This window comes from Oncorhynchus keta, chromosome 7 (assembly GCF_023373465.1).
Source record: "Oncorhynchus keta strain PuntledgeMale-10-30-2019 chromosome 7, Oket_V2, whole genome shotgun sequence".
Lineage (NCBI taxonomy): Eukaryota > Metazoa > Chordata > Actinopteri > Salmoniformes > Salmonidae > Oncorhynchus > Oncorhynchus keta.
In genome coordinates, this window is record NC_068427.1 from 9,711,375 (window position 1) to 9,735,285 (window position 23,911).

The 23,911-nt window shown below is 40.2% G+C and overlaps 2 protein-coding genes and 1 long non-coding RNA gene across 3 annotated transcripts in view; 2 read left to right on the forward strand and 1 right to left on the reverse strand.

Moving 5' to 3' along the window:
• Positions 1–6,967: 6,967 nt before the first annotated feature.
• LOC118385957 (uncharacterized) lies at positions 6,968–9,055 on the reverse strand. The gene is made up of 2 exons (XR_004826133.2): positions 8,434–9,055; positions 6,968–8,172 (listed from the first exon to the last, which is right to left on the reverse strand). It is a non-coding gene; the product is annotated as an uncharacterized LOC118385957 (long non-coding RNA).
• An 8-nt stretch (positions 9,056–9,063) lies between these two features.
• cxcr4b (chemokine (C-X-C motif), receptor 4b) lies at positions 9,064–11,039 on the forward strand. The gene is made up of 2 exons (XM_035773228.2): positions 9,064–9,160; positions 9,462–11,039. Exons 1-2 carry the CDS (start codon positions 9,143–9,145, stop codon positions 10,515–10,517), a joined length of 1,074 nt encoding a protein of 357 aa, XP_035629121.1. The 5' UTR covers positions 9,064–9,142; the 3' UTR covers positions 10,518–11,039.
• A 5,718-nt stretch (positions 11,040–16,757) lies between these two features.
• The window catches only part of LOC118385958 (aspartate--tRNA ligase, cytoplasmic-like), a 28,295-nt gene continuing 21,141 nt past the window's right edge, over positions 16,758–23,911 (forward strand). Inside the window, exon 1 of the mRNA XM_035773229.2 lies at positions 16,758–16,925. Within this exon, the coding sequence (XP_035629122.1) occupies positions 16,903–16,925 (23 nt within the window). The 5' untranslated portion in view covers positions 16,758–16,902. The remainder of the gene's footprint in view (positions 16,926–23,911) is intronic.

Below are 23,911 nucleotides of genomic sequence, written 5' to 3' on the forward strand. Positions count from 1 at the left end.
CACCTGGGGAATAGTTACAGGCGAGAGGAAGGGGGATAAATGAGCCAATTGTAAGCTGGGGATGATTAGGTGGCAATGATGGTATGATGGCCAGATTGGGAATTTAGCCAGGATAGCAGGGTTAACACCACTACTCTTACAATAAGTGCCATGGAATCTTTAGTGACTACAGAGAGTCAAGACACCCGTTTAACATCCCATCTGAAAGACGGCACCCTACAAAGGGAAATGCCCACAATCACTGCCCTGGGGAATTGGAATATTGTTTTAGACCAGAGGAAAGAGTGCCTCTTACTGGCCCTCCAACACCACCTCCAGCAGCATCTGGTTTCCCATCCAGGGACTGACCAGGACCAACCCTGCTAAGTTTCAGAAGCAAGCCAGCAGTGGGATGCAGGGTGGTATGCTGCTGCTGATGTTGCAAACGAGGACAGACAATTATTACGCGCTACGTGCTTCAGCACCCGCCGGTCCCGTTCTGTGAGCTTGTGTGTCATACCACTTCACGGCTGAGCCGTTGTTGCTCCTGGACGTTTCCACTTCACAATAACAGCACATACAGTTGACCGGGGAAGCTCTCTCAGGGCAGAAATGTAACAACCTGACTTGTTGGAAAGGTGGCATCCTAACAATGACACAACTGAATAAAAAGTTGGTCACAAAAAAAGAGACTAAACGAAAAGCTGCATGTCTGCACCCATCTTGAGGTATATCTCACTGTGTGTTTATGTGCTTGTTTGGGCCAAGATTAACTGGTGATGCCAACAACATAAACGGGTAGTGATTTGTATATTCTCCCACACAACCATATGTTGAACAGAGCGTCTGTTTGCACCATTTGTTCAAATTGTTGATATTTGAAAAGGATATATGTTCTTTCCTGGATTGGATTTTTTGGGATTATCTCCCTCTGAAATAAAGATAGGCCTTGTGCTTGGATGGAATGAGATATTGCCACACTGATCCTACATTAAACAACTAGAAGAGCATTTTTGCAGCAGTAGAACAAAGGAAATAGTTGTCTGAGACCCAACGTTACAGTATATAACTGATTGCAAGTGTATTCATTTTATAATGTGATTTATTGTATTCATTTTACTCTCAGTTACAAAGGGAATATGCCATCACAATCCCTTTGGAGAGAATGCCCTGAAGTGGCCTGAGATAAATTATGATTTACTAAACAACTTTTCTTTAGCCTATTATGAAAACCTGCCCGTGGGCACGAAAAGTACTTCATTCAATGAATCATGACTAAGAGAATAGCTTGGAAATGGGAGACTGTTGTCTTGAGGGAGAGGCACAGGTGGTGAGTCTGTGGTTGAGTAACTCTTTTTGGACATTGTTAGGCGAGGAAGACTGATGTACTGACTGACACACTGGGGTGTAGGAGGTCACAGAAGAGGACAAAAGCAAGTTATTTGAAATACATAAAAGATCTCCTTTGGATCATAATCACAATAATTGAATAACGTCTAAGGACTACCTGATATGCACTGAGAATCTCCCCTAAGACACAGAAGACAGTTCTGATATATACAATTAAATAACACAAAAATATTATTTATCCTTTAATTAAATAGGAAAGTCAGTTAAGAACCTTAAGAACCAATTCTTATTTACGATGACAGCCTAGTGGGGAACAGTGGGTTAACTGCCTTGTTCAGGGGTAGACGGACAGAGTTTTACCATGTCAGCTCAGGGAGACGATCCAGCAACCTTTCGGTTACTGGCCCAACGCTCTAACCACTAGGGTACCTGTCACCCCATATATCTTTAAGTCACCTAATATTGTCAGATACATATGAAACCATATGGAAATATCCCAAGGGAGCGTACTACTCCTGATAATTCAATTAGTCTATAGACACACGTGCCTCAGTACCAGATATAAGCAACTAGCTCGTGAACAGACATCATCCTGCAAGACAATACCCTGCAGATTGATCCTAACTAGCCCCTGAAGCAATGGGGCTCCATGATGGAACAGACATTGATTTGATTTGAAGGAAGAATGAAAGCCGACGTCTGTGCCCTCTGTTGGAGAGGTGAACAATGATTGAATGATGAGTGTCCAGAGGTTTCACTGCAGTACTGTAAGTTGGCAGGCAGCCTGTTCTGAACAATCACCTTTGCTACAAATAAGTGTGAAATATAAAGGAATCTCTGCTTCATGAACATGGCTATAACTACATATGTACAATTTCTCTGCGATTACTGTCCAATCAGGACCCATTTGGATCATTGTGCTTAAAACAGGCACACAAATGTTTTTACATTATGTTGTGATACAAGATATTTCCACTATGGGAATGACACAGGTGTATAGCGTATGTGATAGCTGCAGTATATTAATGTATTATAAAACAACCAAATATACCAGGCTTATCTTGATACAGGACCGGAGTAAACACATGACCACTGTAGACAAAGATAACTGAAGGACCCAACTCTTACAGCAATGTAGATGCAGCTGATAACCGAGAGTGTCTGCTGCTGACACTTGATAAGCCTGTGGTCTGCCTTAGATGCCAATAGCCCAAAACAAATATCAAAGTGTCCAGGTCCTTGGCAGATGACAATCAGTCAATACAGTATCAATTTATACGTGGCTGCTAACAAGCTCTGTAAAATCCTTGATTATCTCAAGGTTGGAAGATAGATAAAAGATCATTTCATTCTTGCCGTTAAGCTCAGGAGTCTTATGAGAGAGTTCAACCAACATCTCTACAGAGACATATGGGACATTTCCAGACAGTCCTATTTTCTTTCTCAAAATACCTGCGCGTCACATCTAATGAGTAAAAACAGATTTACTTCAGAAATAAATTTCACACAGATATTGCCAATATAACTGAGCTGAGTTTTCCACAAATTGCACCTCATGAAACAATTAACCAACCAAAGAAGAAGCTCTGACACATTAAAGGGCTATGTTTGTGTTCCATAAAAAGACATGTTGATGTTCAATGAGCAGTAAACCATCATTTACCTCCTGTTTTAAATGGCCTAACTTACCCCTATTAAATCATCAACAAGGTAGACAGGACACTGGTCAATGAGCAGTGAAACCAAATGTATTATTTACACCAGATCTATATTTAGTCAAAAACAATCCTCGAAGGATTCAGGGGAGCAAGAAAGGAAAATAAACCCTCCATATCAGCAAAGGGATCTTAAGTATTTAGCAAGAAAATATTTCTATTGTGCCTCAAACTTTGGGAAAATAAACCAAAAGCCAGCAGATTACAAAGCCCTCGGGCCCAGAGTGAGATCCTTTAGGATCTGTCCACAGAGACTACAGAAGGAGGAAACTATACCACTGGGGGAGGGAGTGTTGTTTACTTTGCTTAAAAACCCACCATTTGTATTATTCCCAAGGGAAACTACCTTAATCTTCAAAAAAAGTGTTGTATCATCCCACTGTGCACTTCTGCTAGTTTGAGATCTAAAGAGGACGCCTAAAATCAACTGTCGCATTCACATCAAAAATGTTTTTGTGAAATAATGAACATTACCAATAATCAGTCTGAGGAACTGCTTTTGTTCCTACTCAAACACAAACCCCAGCTGGCAACCGATTCCTACTGGCTCCTTGGGAGCACCAGACGACTGAACGCACTATAATTAGGAGTACAGTTTCACTTGGGGGCTCATAATTATTGCTCACTTCCTGTGAAAGAGAGCAGAAACAATTAACAATTAACACCAATTAATAATGAAGATATGAATGTGCTCAATAGTGAGCCTTATCCGCATGTTGATGTCTCACTGAGTGCTAATGCAGGGGATTTGAATTAAGTCTGGATTAACAGCAGGTTTATGACTTGATCTCCTCAGACTGTCTATAAACCTTATCTACTGTCATCTGGACTATTGTTCCTCTTATCTAAGTAGATCAGGGCAGTGCTGACCTGCCTATACATTGGATGGGGCCTTCCCTCTCTCCTAAAAGCTACCCGGGCCATATGGATATCTCAGACCAGTGAAAGCTTGAAGGGCAGCCTGTGGTGATCCCTTTCGTTGCCTTCTGTCACAAATAGGTGCTGCAAAGAGCTCTCCTGCTGCCCATGGAAAAAGGAGCACTGAAGGAGAATCACTCAGACTGATGGGGAGCTATTGAATTATATGCTAAATCACCTGTCCTTCATTGAACATTGAAGCAGAAAACAGTTATCTTCTAGAGCAGTGGTTCTCAATCCTGGTCCTGGGGACCCAGAGGGGTGCACATTTTTGTTTTTTCTCTAGCACCACAAACCTGATTCAAATCATCCGTTTTTAATTTGAATCAGCTGTGTAGGGCTAGGGCAGAAACAAAAATGTGCAGCCCCAGGACCAGGTTTGAGAATCAGTGTTCTAGACAAAAATAACTAAATTATAATTATTTTATAAACCACTGAAATTAATATTTACATAGAGAGGGATAGGCCTAAATGCAGAATTATTTGAACTGCATGGTCTATTTTTGTAATATCAACTGTAGTATTTGAGATCTCACAAAAGAAGACTGGGTGTTGGTTAAGGCTATTGCACACCGCAAACCACAGTTTAGCCGTTAGGAACAAAGGAAAGGGAACCCGTGTTGCATTTATCATGGACACACATGAAAAACACCCTTCCCTTATAAAACATAGCACTACATTTCTCAACCACTGCTGTGGCTTATACTTGGGCTCCAAGCCAATTGGATATACACTTCCCCAACAGCCTCACCGGAAGTGCCACCTATTTCAATTTTATTGGCTCATGCCTTTTTTCAAACTTCTACTACTCAGTGAACCCATGTCCTGTCACACAGTGGCAGGATTTGTGTCAACAAGGTTTAGTTAATTAGAATCCATTAGCTACAACACATGCAGCAGCTACTCTTACTAGGGTCCACACAAAACGTACAAATACATGACAAAGTACAGAACAGTAATAGACAAGAACAACATACAATATGTCACAAAATTCAATAAAATTTAAAAAAAGACTTAGATATACAAAAGACAGCAAGAAACAACAAAAATACTATTTACACAGTATTCATATACACATATTCGTATTCTTGTATACAGTACAGTTAAATTAGATATTTAGAAAGAGGAGTGGTACTGTGATACAATATATTTTTTATTTGTTTTTTTAAACTAAACTTGCTTTTTGCCTGAGTAACCTCTGGTGGCAGAGCATTCCACAAGGGCTTGGCTCTATACAGAACTGATAGATGTAGAGGTAGGTAGAGGAAGAGATGTTCTGAAAACCTACCACTTCCTGTTTGACCCCACCTTTACAGAGGAAGTTGTGTTTGCTGACTTTATACAAGCCTCTTTATATTTCTGTATGAGAAGCGCTAAATGACCGCGTATAAGCATGACGTGAAGGATGGACACAGTCATCACTTGAACTTTCACTGCCAGATCTGATGTAGGCACCTGCTATCACAGCAAAATGCAGTAATGCAGTCCTTTTCAACAATGAGTTACGCCGACTGCGTTAGTTTATTTCCAGTGAGCTCTTTCACCAATATGTTGCATATTACTGATTTGTAGATTTAAACAATGAATCAGAGGCCGTCTTTGATTTGAAGTAGACTGTCAACTCTGTGACAGGAACCATGCTAAACATCAGCTAAGAGCCTGTCTGGCTGTTCCTTGGCCAGCAGCAACAACGAGCTGGCTTGTAAGAATTATATACTGTTAGACAGGTCTCACCCTAAACAGGTGGTGAAACCAAAACCTCTTTTTGTTCAGACAAGTTTGGGTGCGTTCCTCCTGTCACAAATAGGCTATTGTTCATAAAACAGCAGAATACGGCAGAATACATTTTTTTTTTCTAAAGAGAATCTGCTCTATTGATAAAACAGAACTTCACATGCAGAGTCTGTGATGTAGCTGTAAACAACCCCCCAGCTCTAACCACACATATGCATCTCCCCACCGGAGACCGGGGTTCTTCTATCCTCATCCTCCCACTATTTCTCCCACCTGCCCGTGTCTCACCCTCTTGTTTCACAACTGTCTGAAACATTCCAATTCATACCTAAGGTTTAAGTTGTTGTTTTTCTTCAACAGAACTTCAGAAATAAGTGATGTTTCTGACAGACAGGTGGTTCATATACTGCAAAGGCCCTGCTGACCAGCATATTGTGACCAATGATGTCAGTGGAGGAGCTTTCCTAAAGTCAATACAGTCACCCCACACCCAAGTAGGACGTTTCTGAAGGTGCCTTCCTCAGATAAGGACAACCTTTGTCCTTAAAGCGGGTCTATTGTTTACATTTTTAGGGCTTTCTATAAACACAAGCATTCAAACATGCATTCCGGAAGCTTTCTGAACAAAAAAAATTCTACACAAGAAGAATGTAATCTTTAAGATATTTCAAAGTGCCAATTACATTTTTTTGCTGGCACCCTCCTACATGAATTCCGATTAACTTCAGCTACTTGGAGCTATGTAAAGCCAAACATGTTTGTTTTTATGACTAATTGTCTACATCACCACTGTTCATATGGGTGAGGTGTCACCTACTCAGGTGTCAGGTTCTATTCACCCCATCTCTCTTTACAAGGAGACAAACGTTTGCACAAAAGCACAGGGAGCAGGCCAAAACAAGCACGAGGAGATCTCTCATCCCTACTACCTCCTACTAGATGGCAAACAGCTTCCCCCTCCCCCAAGACTCCACAGACCATGAAGAACAGTAGTACCCCGATAAAATCATTTTAGATACTGGAGTTGTACATTCCAATAGGAATACTGAGAATGCCTTAATGTTCAGACATGTTGAAACGAACAACAAAATAAACCAGAGTCTTTAACAGATGTTGTACGTTGGTAAATCAACCTATCGGCAAAGAGAACACGAATAAACAGAGAGAGGAAAGCTCTGTAAGCTCTGTATTCCTAATGTTTCAGTATAGGAATCGAATGGGTATGTACTTGCATTCAAGACAAATATCCATAGAAGTACCATATTGCGTAATTAATCAAAACACTTTTATTGAAGACCCACCCATTTAAATATGCTGCAACCAGTTGGCATTCCTTACAGACAGATGAAAAGCATATTTCAAAAACTCCTTATTTTTGGGGGAAACCCAAAAGTCAACAACAAAAAGGTGTACCTCCTTTTCTATGTGGTAACAAAAATGGTGAAGGTGATATTGGAGTGCTTCAATCGTGATGAAAATGTTCTCTGCTAACTTGCTGTGGGCCATGGATGAGTTGTGACTGGAAAACAACCATTGTTGACTCAACCTCTACAAGACTCTGCTTATTTTTCTCTTTATCTTCCCTGCATTCTTACTTCATTTTAATACCCATTCTTGACTGAAGAGCCCTCTTACGGCTGTTCACACTTCTGATTTGCATTGTAAGTAGCTCATAGGTATTTTGTATTCTGATTTCCGAATGCTATCTACAAGCTCCTGCAGCTTACATTGGGGTTTGCAGACCTGCAGACTTTTTCCGCAGTCTTTTGGAAGAGAAAAACATTAGAGATTGTGCAAAAAAGAAAAGTGCACGCCAATAGAAAACAACAAAGAGAGTGAAAATATCAACTACATTTCTATTTTTTAAATGATCTAAACATACATTATATCTCTCAATCTAGCATTAGGGTCTCTAAAACCAAAGTGGTTTGATTTACATTCAAGAGTCACTAGAAACAATGTGGGCAAGAATAATGTATTTCACAGTCATTTCTGTGTTGTCCCATGCATGGTGGAGTATCTACTAAAACACGAGTGTACATAAAATGCAATGAATAGTTGGGTAAACATTTGTACTGGAGGCACAAAACATGTTTGTAATGGTCTTCTTTACCTTCTGTGAGCCCTAGAACAAGGTTTTCAAGTCTGCATTCACTTCCCCCCCGAAGGAGGACTCTGACAAACTGTCAAATTCACTATTTCTTTTCTGACGGTATGCTTTCGCAATAAAAAATCTCTGCAATCTCTATTCATCATTGCGTGTGGCGTGAAGTGGTTTTAGAGTGTGGGGTTTTATGTAGGAAGACACCCCTTCTACATTTAATCCATCAGCACTTCTTCAACCACAGATTTCGATTTCAAAGGGACAGAAAACAACTGTTTGCCAGTGGCTAGCTTTGATAAGAGCAGGGCATCCTTTCCCATACATTGGGCATTCTCCCTCTCTCTCCGGCCCCTCTCCTCAGGAGTCCGGGACCTGCAGAAAACAGAGTTGAACCAAAGTGCAAAAAAATATATTAGAAGGGTTCCTAATAAAACTGCTTCCTCTTCTCCTCCTATCCACATCAACTGGTGGTCTCCACTCTGCACTATGTATAGTATCTGATGTGATTAGTGTGGTGCATAAAAACACTTGCTTTTACAACCCACATACATTGAACTGGTGAAGTGGATGGAGTCGTTCAATAAATCAGTCATATCAGATTTCAAAGAGGATAACTTTGCATGCTATACTCACCTATTTGGTTACAGAGTGACCATTTTCTTCACTAAAGTTCATAGTGACCTGCCCCCTTGTCATCACCCAACCCTTGCTGGGGATTACTTCAACTGAAATAAGAGATGGTGAGAGTACTTTGGTTGAAAAAAGGGCGAGAAGAACAGAGTTCAGGGTTATGATCTGTCTTGGGAATGAGTACATAAGGGAGAGAGGGATATTTCAAACCCGTTGGGTCAATCAGCACCTGAAAAGTGTAGACACAACAGTAGCCTATTTAGAAAGTGACAACCTGTGGAAAGAGCCGCGGCTGGGTTTGGGGAAAAACTGTTATCAGACAAATCACATCACAGCAAATACCTGACAGCACTCCAAATCAATGTTGAGAGGAGCATCGTTGATTTATTGTGAGAAAAATACATAGCTGCACCGTGCACGGAGATTCCAAACCCAATTTACGCGTCATTCAAAATCATGCGTAGAATCGGTCCAATGTAAAATACGGGCTAATTAGTTTTCTCATAGTCTATGCATTTAGGGGGCGTCGGCCACTTCTTTGGTAACCCTAAAAACTACATGGTGTCACACGCCACCAAGGGCTCCGCCTGTGGGAGGAGCGCAAGGGGGTATTGCAAGGGGAGTAGGCTATTTAGGCGCATTCAAATCTTCAGGTCACCAAAGTTGCTCATACACTGCACCCGCAGAGAAACAGTGCTCTCTTTCAGTCACGATGTCTTCTTATTACGAGGTGAGTTTACCATTTCAGTCATTCAAAAACGTAGCTAATACTCTCTATAGATGTAATATAGGGATAGGGCTATAGATCGTTTTCCTGTAGAATCAATTAGACAATGTTTCTCAGATTATATCATCAATAATTGACCGCTATTTTTGTGTGTATTTAATTTTCTCCAAGTGAATAATGGAAGTTTCTCAAATATAGCAGATGTAGCCCATACATTATATTTTCACAAACAGCAAATTATTCGATTTAATAGACTTATTATAAACTATTATACATTCACACTTTCTCCCCCTTTTTTTTGCAGACCATCATTTTTTACAACGACAACAGCTCGGAAGAATCAGGGGATTATGACTTGGGCTATGAGGAGCCGTGCAACAGAGTCAGTGGTGATGATTTTCAAAGGATCTTCTTACCGACAGTTTACGGAATAATATTCCTGTTAGGAATCGTCGGGAATGGACTGGTATTGATAGTGATGGGCTACCAGAAAAAGGTCCAAACGAAGACTGATAAATACAGGCTGCATCTCTCGGTGGCCGACCTCCTATTCGTCCTCACTCTACCTTTCTGGGCGGTGGATGCGGCCAGCAGTTGGTACTTTGGCGGTTTCCTCTGTACCACTGTGCATGTGATCTACACCATCAACCTGTATAGCAGCGTCCTCATTCTGGCCTTTATCAGTATGGACAGGTACCTGGCAGTGGTGCATGCCACCAATAGTCAAACCACCAGGACGTTTCTTGCAGACAGAGTGATCTATGTAGCTGTATGGCTACCTGCTGTGATTCTCACCTTGCCTGACATAGTGTTTGCCACAGCTCAGAATAGAGTCTCCAGAACCATCTGTCAACGCATCTACCCCCAGGAAACTAGCTTCTATTGGATGGCGGGGTTCCGTTTCCAGCACATTCTGGTAGGCTTTGTCCTTCCCGGGTTGGTCATCCTCACCTGCTACTGCATCATCATCGCCAAGCTGTCCCAGGGGTCCAAGGGTCAGGTGTTGAAGAGAAAGGCTCTCAAGACCACTGTCATCCTCGTCCTGTGCTTCTTCAGCTGCTGGCTGCCATACTGTGTGGGGATCTTCGTGGACACCCTGATGTTGCTCAATGTGATCTCCCATAGCTGTGCCCTGGAGCAGAGTCTGCAGACTTGGATCTCAATCACAGAGGCTCTGGCATACTTTCACTGTTGTCTCAACCCTATCCTTTATGCGTTCCTGGGTGTTAAATTTAAGAAATCTGCCCGGAATGCACTGACTGTCAGCAGTAGATCAAGTCATAAGATACTGACAAAAAAGAGAGGACCCATTTCATCTGTGTCTACTGAATCTGAGTCTTCAGGTGCCCTGTCCAGTTAACAGTCACCAACCAATGACTTTTAACCTTCAGGTTAAAACTAAGCTATATTTTCAGGGACAAACTACATTTTGTACAGTTTTTAAAGATTTGTCTATTTGTAGTTGCCACTTGAGTTTTCGTTCTCCCTAAATCAAATTGTTGTATGTAAATAGACGATTTAAATCTACAGGCAGAGCCTGGTGGCCATTGACTTGTCAAATGTATATATTACTCCTGCTACATTTCCTTGCAGATCATTATAAAGGATGCATTGTTCTAGCAATATGATGGGACATGCAATTCTTCTTCATACCTGCTATGGGATACTATCTGTTTTCTTCTAAAGATCTGTACATAGTTGTTTGCCTTTGTGTTCGCACTTAAGTTGTGCGATAAGAAGTTACTATTTATTGCTGTCGCTCATGCTGAACGTTTTTTTATTCTTTTTTTAAATTTTGTTATTAAGTGTTTGTATCATTTCAAAGTCATTGCATTTTTGTGTGTTCTCAAATGTTCTAAAATAAAAAGAAAATGAGAAAGGACATGTGATGGCTGTGTGGTGTTGATTTCTTCCCCAAAAAATGTTCTTCCAAGTGGGTGACTGATGTCCCCTGGGGGGCAAAGGAGAGGTGTGAGTAGAGGGGGGAGGTGTGTCAGGTCTCCAACACAAATGCCTCCACCTTCTCTGACTGAGGAGGACTGAGAGCCTTGTAATTGCAAGGGCATCTGTGCACTTTAACATCTTAATCATCCGCGGCAATACAAAAGCTCTGAGGTTGAGTCAAAATGAGCACCCATATGGCTTCCGCTGGAGTAAGAGAATAATGGGTGTTTAGTTTAGTTTGCCTACAATGTTTTCATAAGACCGACTGCACCCCTCCCCCAATAATGTACCGAGCGCGTAATGGCCCAGTGTGTTTCAACTCAATGATGTCATTTTTAAACTATCTGAGTTTATGATTAGAGATGCTGAACGACGTCCACCAACCAATCCCAGATTGGTGCTTTGTTGATGTTGACAAACAAAGATTGAGATTAATAATAGACTTTTTGAAATCTAAAGGCTAAAGTAAAATTGGGATAGTAATACAATAAGGGAACACACTGATTATGTATGCCCATAGAATTTGAAACAAATAAGCAGACAGACATGTTAATCATTCCTAAGCCATTGGTGAATGTATTCATTTGAAATGATGAAAGGCTGATGATCAAGTTGGAGACTGGAGGCAGCCACAACAAAGGATGCCATGGCGAATGAAGTAGCTGTATGGCTTCACTGCATTATGGTGTTCACAGTCATTTCACCAGAGTCCAAATAGGAGGCATTACCATATCTTTACATTAAAAAGGTATCAAGTACCCCCATCAGTCCCAGAAGCTTATTTTTTTGTCTAGGTTTTTATAGTCTGCTCACAATAAAACAGGATGCAATGAGAAGTGCTTTTTCATTTGTTAATGTGTTGGAATGGTCCACCTATTAGCATGAGAGTTCAGCTGCCTGAATGAGCTGAATGGAGAATTGCGCCATTCACACTATTGAGTTCAGATGTGCTCACCACTTTTGCTTCTTAACCTTCACCTGGAAACCTCTATATCAGTGGTTCCCAAACTGTGGGGCAAGGGGTGGACCCCCCCCCCCATAACAAAATAAATATACATATTTTTTAAAGGAACTCAGTCTGGCTTTAAACTTACTCTTGAAAATTGTAATAGTGGAATGCACAAAGTGCAATTTCGAAATTGGGTAGTTCACCTTGTCATGTTAGCCATTGCATACCTTAGAGAGATATTTATAACTTGTCAGAAATGTCCAGATCAACTAGCCCATGTCAGCTAATGTTTTTATATTTAGGATTTTTAGCCCATATCGCTGTAATTAATTTGTTACTTAAATAACATATCAATTCACATTAGACGTGGCAAAATGTAGAGAATTGCAGGAAATAAGCTTTAAACCTGCAAAATTCTCTCCACCAACAAAAGGGGTGTGAACAGTTTGTGTCATGAACAGTGTTTCCCAATGCTGGAAGGGGGCCCCGAGTTAAAAAGTTTAGGAACCCCTGCTCTATATGACAGATGGGAGGCTTCCAGACTACTTTAGAGGACACCCCAACTTCATGCCATCATACAAAGCTTGTCACTGATCAAGCACTTCTGTTCATGCACCATCTAAACATTTTGGTGGTGGAATATCAATTCCTTTGATATGTGATCGAAAATGTATTGTATTGAAATGACATAGAAATTATTTGCTTATTTTGTCAGAAGATCAATTCAGTTTTAATGTGACCATCACGATCATCACTATCCTCTAATTTAGACAGAACAATTTAGCTGTACCTTGATTACAACACAAATCAATGACTTGAAATTCAAATATTTTTGGTTTTAAGGTAAACATTTGACAAAATACTTTGAGTCAACATTTGGATAGGATGCTTTGCCCTTTTGAGGGGTTAAAGGCTGAAGCTGTTGACATGCACAGGATATTGTGTCTGAAACTGGGTTCATTATCAATATGCATTCAACTGTTGATGGGTTCCAATCGATGGACATACTGAATAAAAATCCATTCCATTGCAAGATTTTATCCTTAGCTATGGTGAAACTTGTGGGATGACATTATTGGGGAATAGCAAGACCACCTTCATATTAACCTTATGGAAGTGTCACATAGTGTTGTGAGTTGGGGGCTTTGGTAAAACAAACAGACAAGGTACCTCTGGGGCGTTAGCCTATTATTAACGGTTACATTGTTTTAGTTGGGAAGTAACCAGCAGGAAGACTGTTTCCTGCATCAGGAGCTCCTGTGGCCAACAGCCTGTGAAAATACTCATGCTTCCCCAGCAGGGGTGTCAAAGTAATTTAGTTGCCGAGGCCATTAATGTAAAAGAAAATGTCAGCGGGGTCACACACTGGGGAAAAACAACACTGTGTAAATCTGTGTATCGGACCTGGGTCAAACACATAAACTACTTGATACTAATTTATTTCAAATACTTGAGCTGTACCTGATTTAATATGACTGGTACAAAAGATGTGTTCGCTAACAATGTCATGAAGACAATGCGCACCTTCAATGGGGCAAAAGTCTGTATGTTGTTGTGATTCTGGTTGGCCAGATAGCTTCCAACAATGACAAAAAATGCAATGTAGGGGATCTTAAGTGAGTGGTGTCAGATAGTTTAATCTTGTTTTTGACATCATGTCTTGTTTCGAGGTGTTTTGACTGAATTCATGTCAATGCTAATATGGCTAAAGTTTGATAGCTAGCTAACTAATAAATGTAGTGATGTATTTGAGAGACAACAAGTGCTCATTGTGCAAATGTATTTGTTTTCAAAAAACATTGGAGATTAAATATATCCTACATGACAATTGCGCATGGTGATCTTAGGCTTGTGTGCGGCTAATCGGCCATGTAAACCCATTTCATGAAGCTCCCTACTAAACAGTTGTTGTGCAGACATTGCTTCTAGAGGCAGTTTGGAACTTGGTAGTGTGTTGCAACCGATGACAACCGATGACAGAATATCTTTACGCACTAACACTACGCGCTTCGTACCGCTTTGCTTTATCTTGGCCAGGTCGCAGTTGTAAATGAGAACTTGTTCTTAACTGGCTTACCTGGTTAAATAAAGGTGGGGGAAAAAAAGAAAAAAAAAACTCAGTGGTCTCGTTCTGTGAGCTTGTGTGGCCTACTACTTAGTGGCTGAGCTGTTGTTGCTGCTCCTAGAATTTTCCAGTTAACCGGGGCAGATCTGGCAGGGCATAAATTCTACTGTCAATGTTTGTCTACAGAGATTGCATGGCCGTGTGCTCCATTTTATACACCTGTCAGCAACGGGTGTGGCTGAAATAGCCAAATCCAAAAAATTGAAGGGGTGTCCACATACTTTTGTATATATAGTTTGGATCACATGTTCAAATCAAATCAAATTGTATTGGTCACATACACATATTTAGCAGATGTTTGTGTTCCTAGGTCCAACAGTGCAGTAGCATCTAACAATTTACAACAATACACACAAATCTAAAAGTAAAATAATGAAGAAAAATATCAATATTAGAACGAGCAATGGCGGAGTGACATTGACTAAAATACAGTAGAATAGAATACAGCATAGTCAGAAGTTTACATACACTTATGTTGGAGTCATTAAAACTTGTTTTTCAACTACTCCACAAATTTCTTGTTAACAAACTATAGTTTTGGCAAGTCGGTTAGAACATCTACTTTGTGCATGACACAAGTAATTTCCGGTCCGGTTCATTCTTGGGAGCAATTTCCAAACACCTGAAGGTACCACGTTTATCTGTGCAAACAATAGTACGCAAGTATAAACACCATGGGACCACGCAGCCATCGTAACGCTCAGGAAGAAGACACGTTCTGTCTCCTAAAGATGAACGTACTTTGGTGCGGAAAGTGCAAATAAATCCCAGAACAACAGTAAAGGACCTTCTGAAGATGGAGGAAACAGGTACAAAAGTATCCATATCCATAGTAAAACGAGTCTTATATCGACATAACCCGAAAGGCTGCTCAGCAAGGAAGAAGCCACTGCTCCAAAACTGCACATGTGGACAAAGATCATACTTTTTGGAGAAATGTCCTCTGGTCTGATGAAACAAAAATAGAACTGTTTGGCATAATGACCATTGCTATGTTTGGAGGAAAAAAGGGGGCGCCATCCTATATAATACAGCCTGGATTCAAACTAGGGTATTTGTGGTGACGTTTGAGGTGCTTTTGAAAGCAAAAGTTGAATTGAAAACATTATTGGCATTGTTGAATTCGATTTTCATAATGGCAAGCTAGGATGGTTTGCTTAGCTAAACTAGAAATGATGTTTGTTTGGTTACCATGGCAACTATTGTAGCTCTCTAGTAAACTTGGTAGCTACTTCAATTGATCTTGTACACATCACAGACAAACTGAAATGGTCCACTCACACAGACAGTGTGGTGAAGGAGGCTAAAGAAATGTGGCTTGTCACCCAAAACCCTGACAAACTTTTACAGATGCAGAGTCGAGACGCAAGACGCAATGCATCACCGGGGGCAAACTACCTGCCCTCCAGGACACCTACAGCACCTGATGCCACAGGAAAGCCAAAAAGATCATCAAGGACATCAACCACCCGAGCCACTGCCTGTTCACACCGCTACCATCCAGAAGGCAAGGTCAGTACAGGTGCATCAAAGCTGGGACCGAGAGACTGAAAAACAGCTTCTATCTCAAGGCCATCACACTGCTAAACAGCAATCACTGGCCACTGTAATAAATGGATCACTAGTCACTTTATACAATGCACTCTAAATAATTCCACTTTAATCATGTTTACATATCTTACATTACTCATATAACATGTATACATTGTATTTTATACCATCTATTGCACCTTGCCTATGCTGCTTGGCCATCGCTCATCCATATACTTACATGTACATATTTACTGCACTAATTACATTGGTAAACCAGTTTATAATAGCAATAAGGCCCCTCAGGGGTTCGTGGTATTTGACCAATATACCACGGTTAAGGGCTGTATCCAGGTACTCTGTGTTGAGTCGTGCATAAGAACAGCTCTTAGCCATGGTATATTTGTCATATACCACACCCCCCCTGGCCTTATTGCTTAAATATACCACAAGTATGACAAAACATTTATTTGTATTAATATAATTATGTTGTTAAGCAGTTTATAATAGCATGGTGGGTGTTTATGGTGTATTGTCAATATACCATGGCTAAGGGCTGTATCCAGGCACTCCATGTTGCGTTGTGCGTAAGAACAGCCCTTAGGCGTGGTATATTGACATTTTTATATGACCTACAGCCATTGAATTCTACCATGCATATATACTGTGTGTTATATGGAAATAATGCACGCTTCAGAATGACCTTCAAGGCAATCAGAAACAACTATTCAACAATGCCATGGTATAACGTTCATTAAAATATGTAAATCATTGTTATTTAAATATGTTGGTAACAGTTTTAAAAAAGCAATAAGGCATGCGAGGCATTGGTTGACTGGCCCTCACTGGTAAATGGGTTGACTGCTCTGGCGCGACAATGCCATTTACCTGGGACTGTATTTATGATACAGCACTGCCTCTTGTGCCTTATTGCTTAAATAAAAAGTGTGAACATCCATATTATCGATCTTGAATTATTATTATTAAAAAAAAGAGAGATTTCCACAGCTCTGGCGGAACTATTGTTCTTTGCCACAGTTTCTACCCGGATTGAGTGAAACTCCTTTCCTTTGCATCAGGTCCTTCTACGACCACCAATGCATGTGAGCAGATGATGTGGTGACTCTGTCAGAGAATAATAGTCAAGAAACGTTTGATATCTAGCCACCTTAACTTCCCAAAATAACCATAAGTGTCATGACTAAAGACGCTGTCCAAGGGTAAGAGAAAATGATCAGCGTTCTCATTTCTCAATGTTTTAACGTTAATTGCTAACGTTAGCATCTGGCTTGCTAATGCAGGTGATTTCTAAACCAATTGAATTGATCAGTTTTCTACCAATAAATAAACGGACGTTAGTTTGCTGGCTAGGTAATTGCAAACATGTAACTGGCCATTTTTGCATAGAAAAAGTCAAGCATAGCAGCTACAGTTAAAGTGTGACAGCTAGCTAACATTAGCAACTAACGACAGTGAACTAACTTGTTAATAGGAGCTAGCTAGCATTAGCAAGCTAATCATGCATGCGAATGTCTTCTGACCGTGCCATCATGCACCAAATCAAGTTTTGTCACATAGACGTGTTTAGCAGATGTTATTGCTGGTGTAGCGAAATGCTTGTGTTTCTAGCTTCAACAGTGTCATATCTAACAAGTAATATCTAACAATTTCACAATAATACACACAAATCTAAAGTAAGGGAATGGAATTAAGAATATATAAATATTTGGATGAGCAATGTCAGAGCGGCATAGACTAAGATACAGTAGAATATGATAGAATACAGTATATAAATTAAGCAAAAAAAGAAACGTCCTCAATATCAACTGTGTTTATTTTCAGCAAACTTAACATGTAAATATTTGTATGAACATAAGATTCAACAACTGAGACATAAGCTGAACAAGTTCCACAGACATGTGACTAACATAAATGCAATAATGTGTCCCTGAACAAAGGGGGGGTCAAAAGTAACAGTCAGTATCTGGTGTGGCCACCAGCTGCATTAAGTACTGCTGTGCATCTCCTCCTCATGGACTGCACCAGATTTGCCAGTTGCTGTGAGATACTCCACTCTTCCACCAAGGCACCTGCAAGTTCCTGGACATTTCTTGGGGGAATGGCCCTCACCCTCCGATCCAACAGGTCCCTGACGTGCTCAATGGGGTTGAGATCCGGACTCTTCGCTGGCCATGGAAGAACTCTGACATTCCTGTCTTGCAGGAAATCACACACAGAATGAGCAGTACGGCTGGTGGCATTGTCATGCTGGAGTGTCATGTCAGGATGAGCCTGTAGGAAGGGTACCACATGAGGGAGGAGGATGTCTTCCCTGTAACGCACAGTGTTGAGATTGCCTGCAATTACAACAAGCGCAGTCCAATGATGCTGTGACACACCGACCCAGACCATGACGGTCCCTCCACCTCCAAATCGAGAGTACAGGCCCCGGTGTAATTCTCATTCCTTCGACGATAAACGTGGATCCGACCATCACCCCTGGTGAGACAAAACCGCGAATAGTCAGTGAAGAGCACTTTCTGCCAGTCCTATCTGGTACAGCGACTGTGGGTTTGTGCCCATTGGCAACGTTGTTGCCGGTGATGTCTGGTGAGGACCTGCCTTACAACAGGCCTACGAGCCCTCAGTCCAGCCTCTCTCATCCTATTGCGGACAGTCTAAGCACTGATGGAGGGATTGTGCGTTCCTGGTGTGACTCGGGCAGTTGTTGTTGCCATCCTGTACCTGTCCCGCAGGTGTTGTTACACGTGGTCTGTCACTGTGAGGACAATTCTGCCTCCCTGTAGGGCTGTCTTAGAGTGTGCAAAGCTGTCATCAAGGCAAAGGGTGGCTACTTTGAAGAATCTCAAATTTAATTTGATTTGTTTAACACTTTTTTGGTTACTACATGATTTGAAAATAGTACAAATAAAGAAAAACCCTTGAATGAGTAGGTGTGTTCAAACTTTTGAGTGGTACTGTATATATTTGCATCTACTGTGCATTAAACAACTACAATTGGCGGGGTTAAATGTAATGAAGACCATGCTCACGGCAGGTGTAGGCTAGTCCAGAAGTGATTTGACAGCAGAAGTCCCAAAAAGTGGAAACACTGTAATAATGAGTGAAAGTTAGCCTAGGCCTATGTGTACAGTAGCCTAGGCCTATTCATTAAAGTTAAGAATGAGTATTGTGCCTAATGAATCAGTTAATGTCATTTTACTTTAACTTATTCAATTATTTGGTTTCTGTTAATGATTAGTACTTTATTCGTCTGTGCATGATGGCACCCGTTAACATATTTAGACTGACTCCCTGAGTCTTCCATTTGGAGGAATATGTCATCTGTGAAGCTAGATGGCATTAACTGTATTGCAGCCTGGTCAGGGGTCCTACCACCAATTTCCTCCTCTCCTCATTGTGTTTTAATGCCACTGGATATGTAGATGGGTGTGAATGTGCTTAATTCCCCTCACTCATCCTGGCTATATTGTCTATTGACATACTCGCATGGTTCCCAGGGGTTGCTATGATCGTATTACAGAATTGAAGGATTTGCCACATAATTCAATGTCAGGAATTTTGAGTTTGGGTGAAAGATTGCCTAGTGGTCATTTCCATGTTCAAGACCCCATGAGCACCAATTTGAAGTTTATAGGAGCATATCCATTTTGGTATTAAATGAATGCTAAGAGTCTATATTTTGGGGAAATTAAGGCATAGTTATGTCTTTCAACCATTTTTCTATCCTAAAAAAGATTAATAAAGCAAAGCTTTGATATCTGGTCACACAGATGGAAAAGGGTTCTGAAAAACATCTACTAGAAAAAGTCTTAAGGTATTAGAAAGTACATCAAAACACAATAATGTTGAAGTAAAAGCCGGAAGTTATTTCTCTTCGTTGGTTTAGGAATTATTGCCTAGTCATTCTGTTACCAACAGAATGAGAAGACACTTTCTCTACCCCATTAGGAGGGAGGATTATGAAAGTTCACAGAAGTAACAAGTACAGGTAGACCTACCAATTAGTTAAATTGTATCAGTAAAAACTTTGTTCATGAATTATTAAAGCCCCCAAGCATTCTATTTTTAAATCCTCACTGTATATCGAATAAATCAATGTGTGTTTATTTAATGAAAAATAATTCCAAAAGATATAGTTTGAATCATTTATTTCCCTGAGCCTCCTTTGTCCATTGAAATGCTCAGTCTGATTGTGTGGGATATGAAAGAAATGTAAAGATATTTAAATACAAAGCTCTGATTGGTTGATAGGGTGGTCTAGAGCCCAGTCCCTTACCCGTAGGAACAGTCATTGGTCTATTATAATCAGATCACATTGTGGCCAAAAGTTCCATCTCACCTGAACAGGCTGAAATTCCAGGCATTTATTTAAAACAGCCCTTACACAAAAATGGCATTATCGTAATTTTCACAATATCAGTATTATTTTGATCCCATAGTGTGTATATAAAAATAAAAAAAACTGCACTGCCCCTTCAAATGATTCAAACTCATCACCCTGTTACCAAATCCGTAGTGACCGAATAATCTGTAACAAAATGACTACAATTTAATTGGCCACAATGGGAAATCATAGTAGTTACAAACCACAGTTGGAGTAGAGCACAGTAAATAAAAGTTGAGTATAGTGCATTACAGTAGAGCCCACATAAGTAGAGTACAGTATAATGTAATGTACTCTAATGATGGGGGTGAAAAATCACTACAATTACATATTTTTTTCTTTTTTTGCTACTGTAGGTAGCGTCAGCTAGCGCTAGATGGCTATACCTGCGACAAAACGCAGATATTTTTCATCCTATAGCTTGTTCTTCATCTTTTTAATTGTGAGCCAACATGTTTTTAGCACTTTTTTTTATCCCCTGATTTATTATGTTTTGTCATTCTCTCTCTTGTCTCTCTGCAGCAGACATACACTTAGTATACCAAACAAGAACAAGATGGTGCCGACAGATATGGCAGCTCTGCTTCTAGCTTCTAAGCAACTTTGCTGTGTATTGTTTTTTTGTGCGTGAGTCAAAAATACTTCTTATTCCAGGAGGACCATGAGCTGTTGCTTTCGATAAGGTGTCTGATTCATCATTTTCACTTCGACTAGAAGTAGAGGAGGGACTTTTGTCAGAGGTTGCTTGTTGTGAGCGCTGAGGGAACTTTATGTACTTGGCCAGATGATTCTGCATCTTTGTTGTATTCCTCACATTTGTTTTGGCACAGTATTTGCAAATGTACAAAACTTTTCCTTCTACATTACTGAGGTGAAATGTCTCCACACATCAGATGGTGCCCGTAACATTTTCCTGTTAAAACCAAATACAATTCCATGTATAGATAAATAGTTAAGCATTTAGATTAAACAACTCCTTTGTAAGACAAATGTTTTAAAATGAAATATGTATGGAAACAGGTGAATTAACACTCCTCAGTGAGCAGGCTCAAGCAAGCTCAAACCCACATGGTAGCAAAAACGGTCCTTCTGTAGCTCAGTTGGTAGAGCATGGCGCTTGTAACGCCAGGGTAGTGGGTTCGATTCCCGGGACCACCCATACGTAGAATGTATGCACACATGACTGTAAGTCGCTTTGGATAAAAGTGTCTGCTAAATGGCATATAAAAACGAACCAGCAGAAATTGTTAACAAGTTGATTTAAACACACTTTGCTGTAGGCTACTATTTACTAGTTAACTTCTTGACGCACCCATCCCGTTAGTGGGATCATTTTCATCAACATCCGCTGAATTGCACAGCGACAGATTAAAATGAAATTACAAAAAATATTAAATTTTCAGGAAATCACAAGTGCACTATAGCAAAACACTGCTTAGCTTGTTGTTAATCGACCTGGCGTGTCAGATTTCAATAAAACTTTTTGGCGAAAGCATAACAAGCGTTTATCTAAGAACATCTCTCAGTAGACAAAATATTACAAACAGCTAGCAACCAAGTAGATTGTTCACGATCAGAAAAACAATACATTAAATTGCTTACCTTTGATGATCTTCGGCTGTTTGCACTCACGAGACTCCCAGTTACACAATAAATGTTCCTTTTGTTCTGTAAAGATGATTTTTATTTCCAAAATACCTCCATTTGTTTGGCGCGTTATGTTCAGAAATCCACAGGCTCGAGCGGTCACGACATCGCAGATGAAAATTCCAAATAGTATCCGTAAAGTGTGTAGAAAGGCGAGCGTGAGAAAATGGCTGTTGCGCATGAAAAACTCTGCTGGCATCCAGCCATCCACTGATGCGATGGGTTCTTTCTCGCTCATTTTTTCAAAATAAAAGCCTGAAACTATGCCTAAAGACTGTTCACAGCTTGATGAAGCCATAGGAAAAGGAATCTGGTTGATATCCCTTTAAATGGAGGCAAGGCATCCAATGGAACAGAGAGCTTTCAGGAAAAACAGCATTTCCTTGATGGATTTTCCTCAGGTTTTCGCCTGCAATATCAGTTCTGTTATACTCACAGACAATATTTTGACAGTTTTTGGAAACGTTAGAGTGTTTTCTATCCTAATCTGACAATTATATGCATATTCTAGTTTCTAGGCCTGAGAAATAGGCAGTTTCAAATGGGTATGTTTTTTAGCCAATAACGAAAATACTGCCCCCTACACTCAAGAAGTTAACAAAAAAACAATGTTTGTCATATACAATATATTCCCCCCACCCAGTATTGTAATCAAAACTTACCAGAAAGCGTGTAGTCATTGGCTCAGACAGTGTAATACTGTGGGCTCAATTGAATCTCATTAGTTTGCAAGATCTTGAGAATCAGCTGTACATGTGATGGAAGAATGTACTGTGATGGAAGAATGTACTGTGCATGCAGTGGGTTGCAATTCCATTGAATTTGGTATAGTTTAACCAAAATATGCTACAAGACCTAGGATTGCCTTGTGTATCCCACAAAAAAAGGTTCACTGTTTTAAGCTAACCTTTTTGATGAATTTAAGCAAAATTCCCCAAATTCCCGTGCTTAACTTCCCATGAAAGACACATTTCGGAAATTTACCAGAAAGTTTACGACCCTTTGCAACCCTAATGCTGGCCCATGTTGCCTCCACTGCTGCCCACAGTTGTGTCAAGTTGACTGGAGGTCCTTTGGGTGGTGGACCATTCTTGATACACACAGGAAACTGTTGAGCTTGAAAAACAGCGTTGATGTTTTTGACACAAACCGGTGCACCTGGCACGTACTACCATACCCTGTTCAAAAGCACTTAAATCTTTTGTCTTGCCCATTCACCCTCTGGATGGCACACACACACAATCCATGTTCAAGGCTTAAAAATACTTCTTTAACTTGTCTCCTCCCCTTCATCTACATTTTGAAGTGAATTTATCATGTGACCTCAATAACTTTTAAGGCACACCTGTTGATTGAAATTCATTCCAGGTGACTACCTCATGAAGTTGGTTGAGAGAATGCCGAGAGTGTGCAAAAAGTTGTCATCAAGGTAAAGGGTGGCTATTTGAAGAATCTCAAATATAAAATATATTTTGATTTATTTAACACTTTTTTTGGAATACAACATGATTCCATATTTGTTATTTCATAGTTTTGATGTCTTCACTATTATGCTACAATGTAGAAAATAGTAAAAATAAAGGAGAACCCTTGAATGAGTAGGTGTTCTAAAACCTTTGACCGGTAGTGTATATTTTAAAGTGAAAAAAGCTATTAAGATTTCCTTTGCGAAAGAAAACAAGTTGACCGGGAATTGTTAAAAAATACTGGTAGGTGCTTCATGTCGTTCTTTTAAAATCATGTGCACAACGTCATCTAATGCTGTTGTGAATGTTGTTTTATATTGCTATTTATATCACCGTTCTCCCTCGATCAGTGTTATTTCCTGTAGACCATTTACTGTCTGAGTACAATGAAACCTCTTGACTATCACAGGTTGTGTATTAGAAGAATACCTCCTGTCTTGCGACACCTAACTGGTTAGTAATATTATTACCATGTTCTGTGTCCTAGAGATAAACATACTTTGGCGCGAAAAGTGCAAATCAATCCCAGAACAACAACAAAGGACCCTGTGAAGATGCTGGAGGGAACGGGTACAAAAGTATCTCTAGCCACAGTAAAACAGAAGCCACTGCTCCAAAACTGCCATAAAAAAGCCAGACTACGGTTTGCAAATGTCCTCTGGTCTGATGAATCAAAAATAGAACT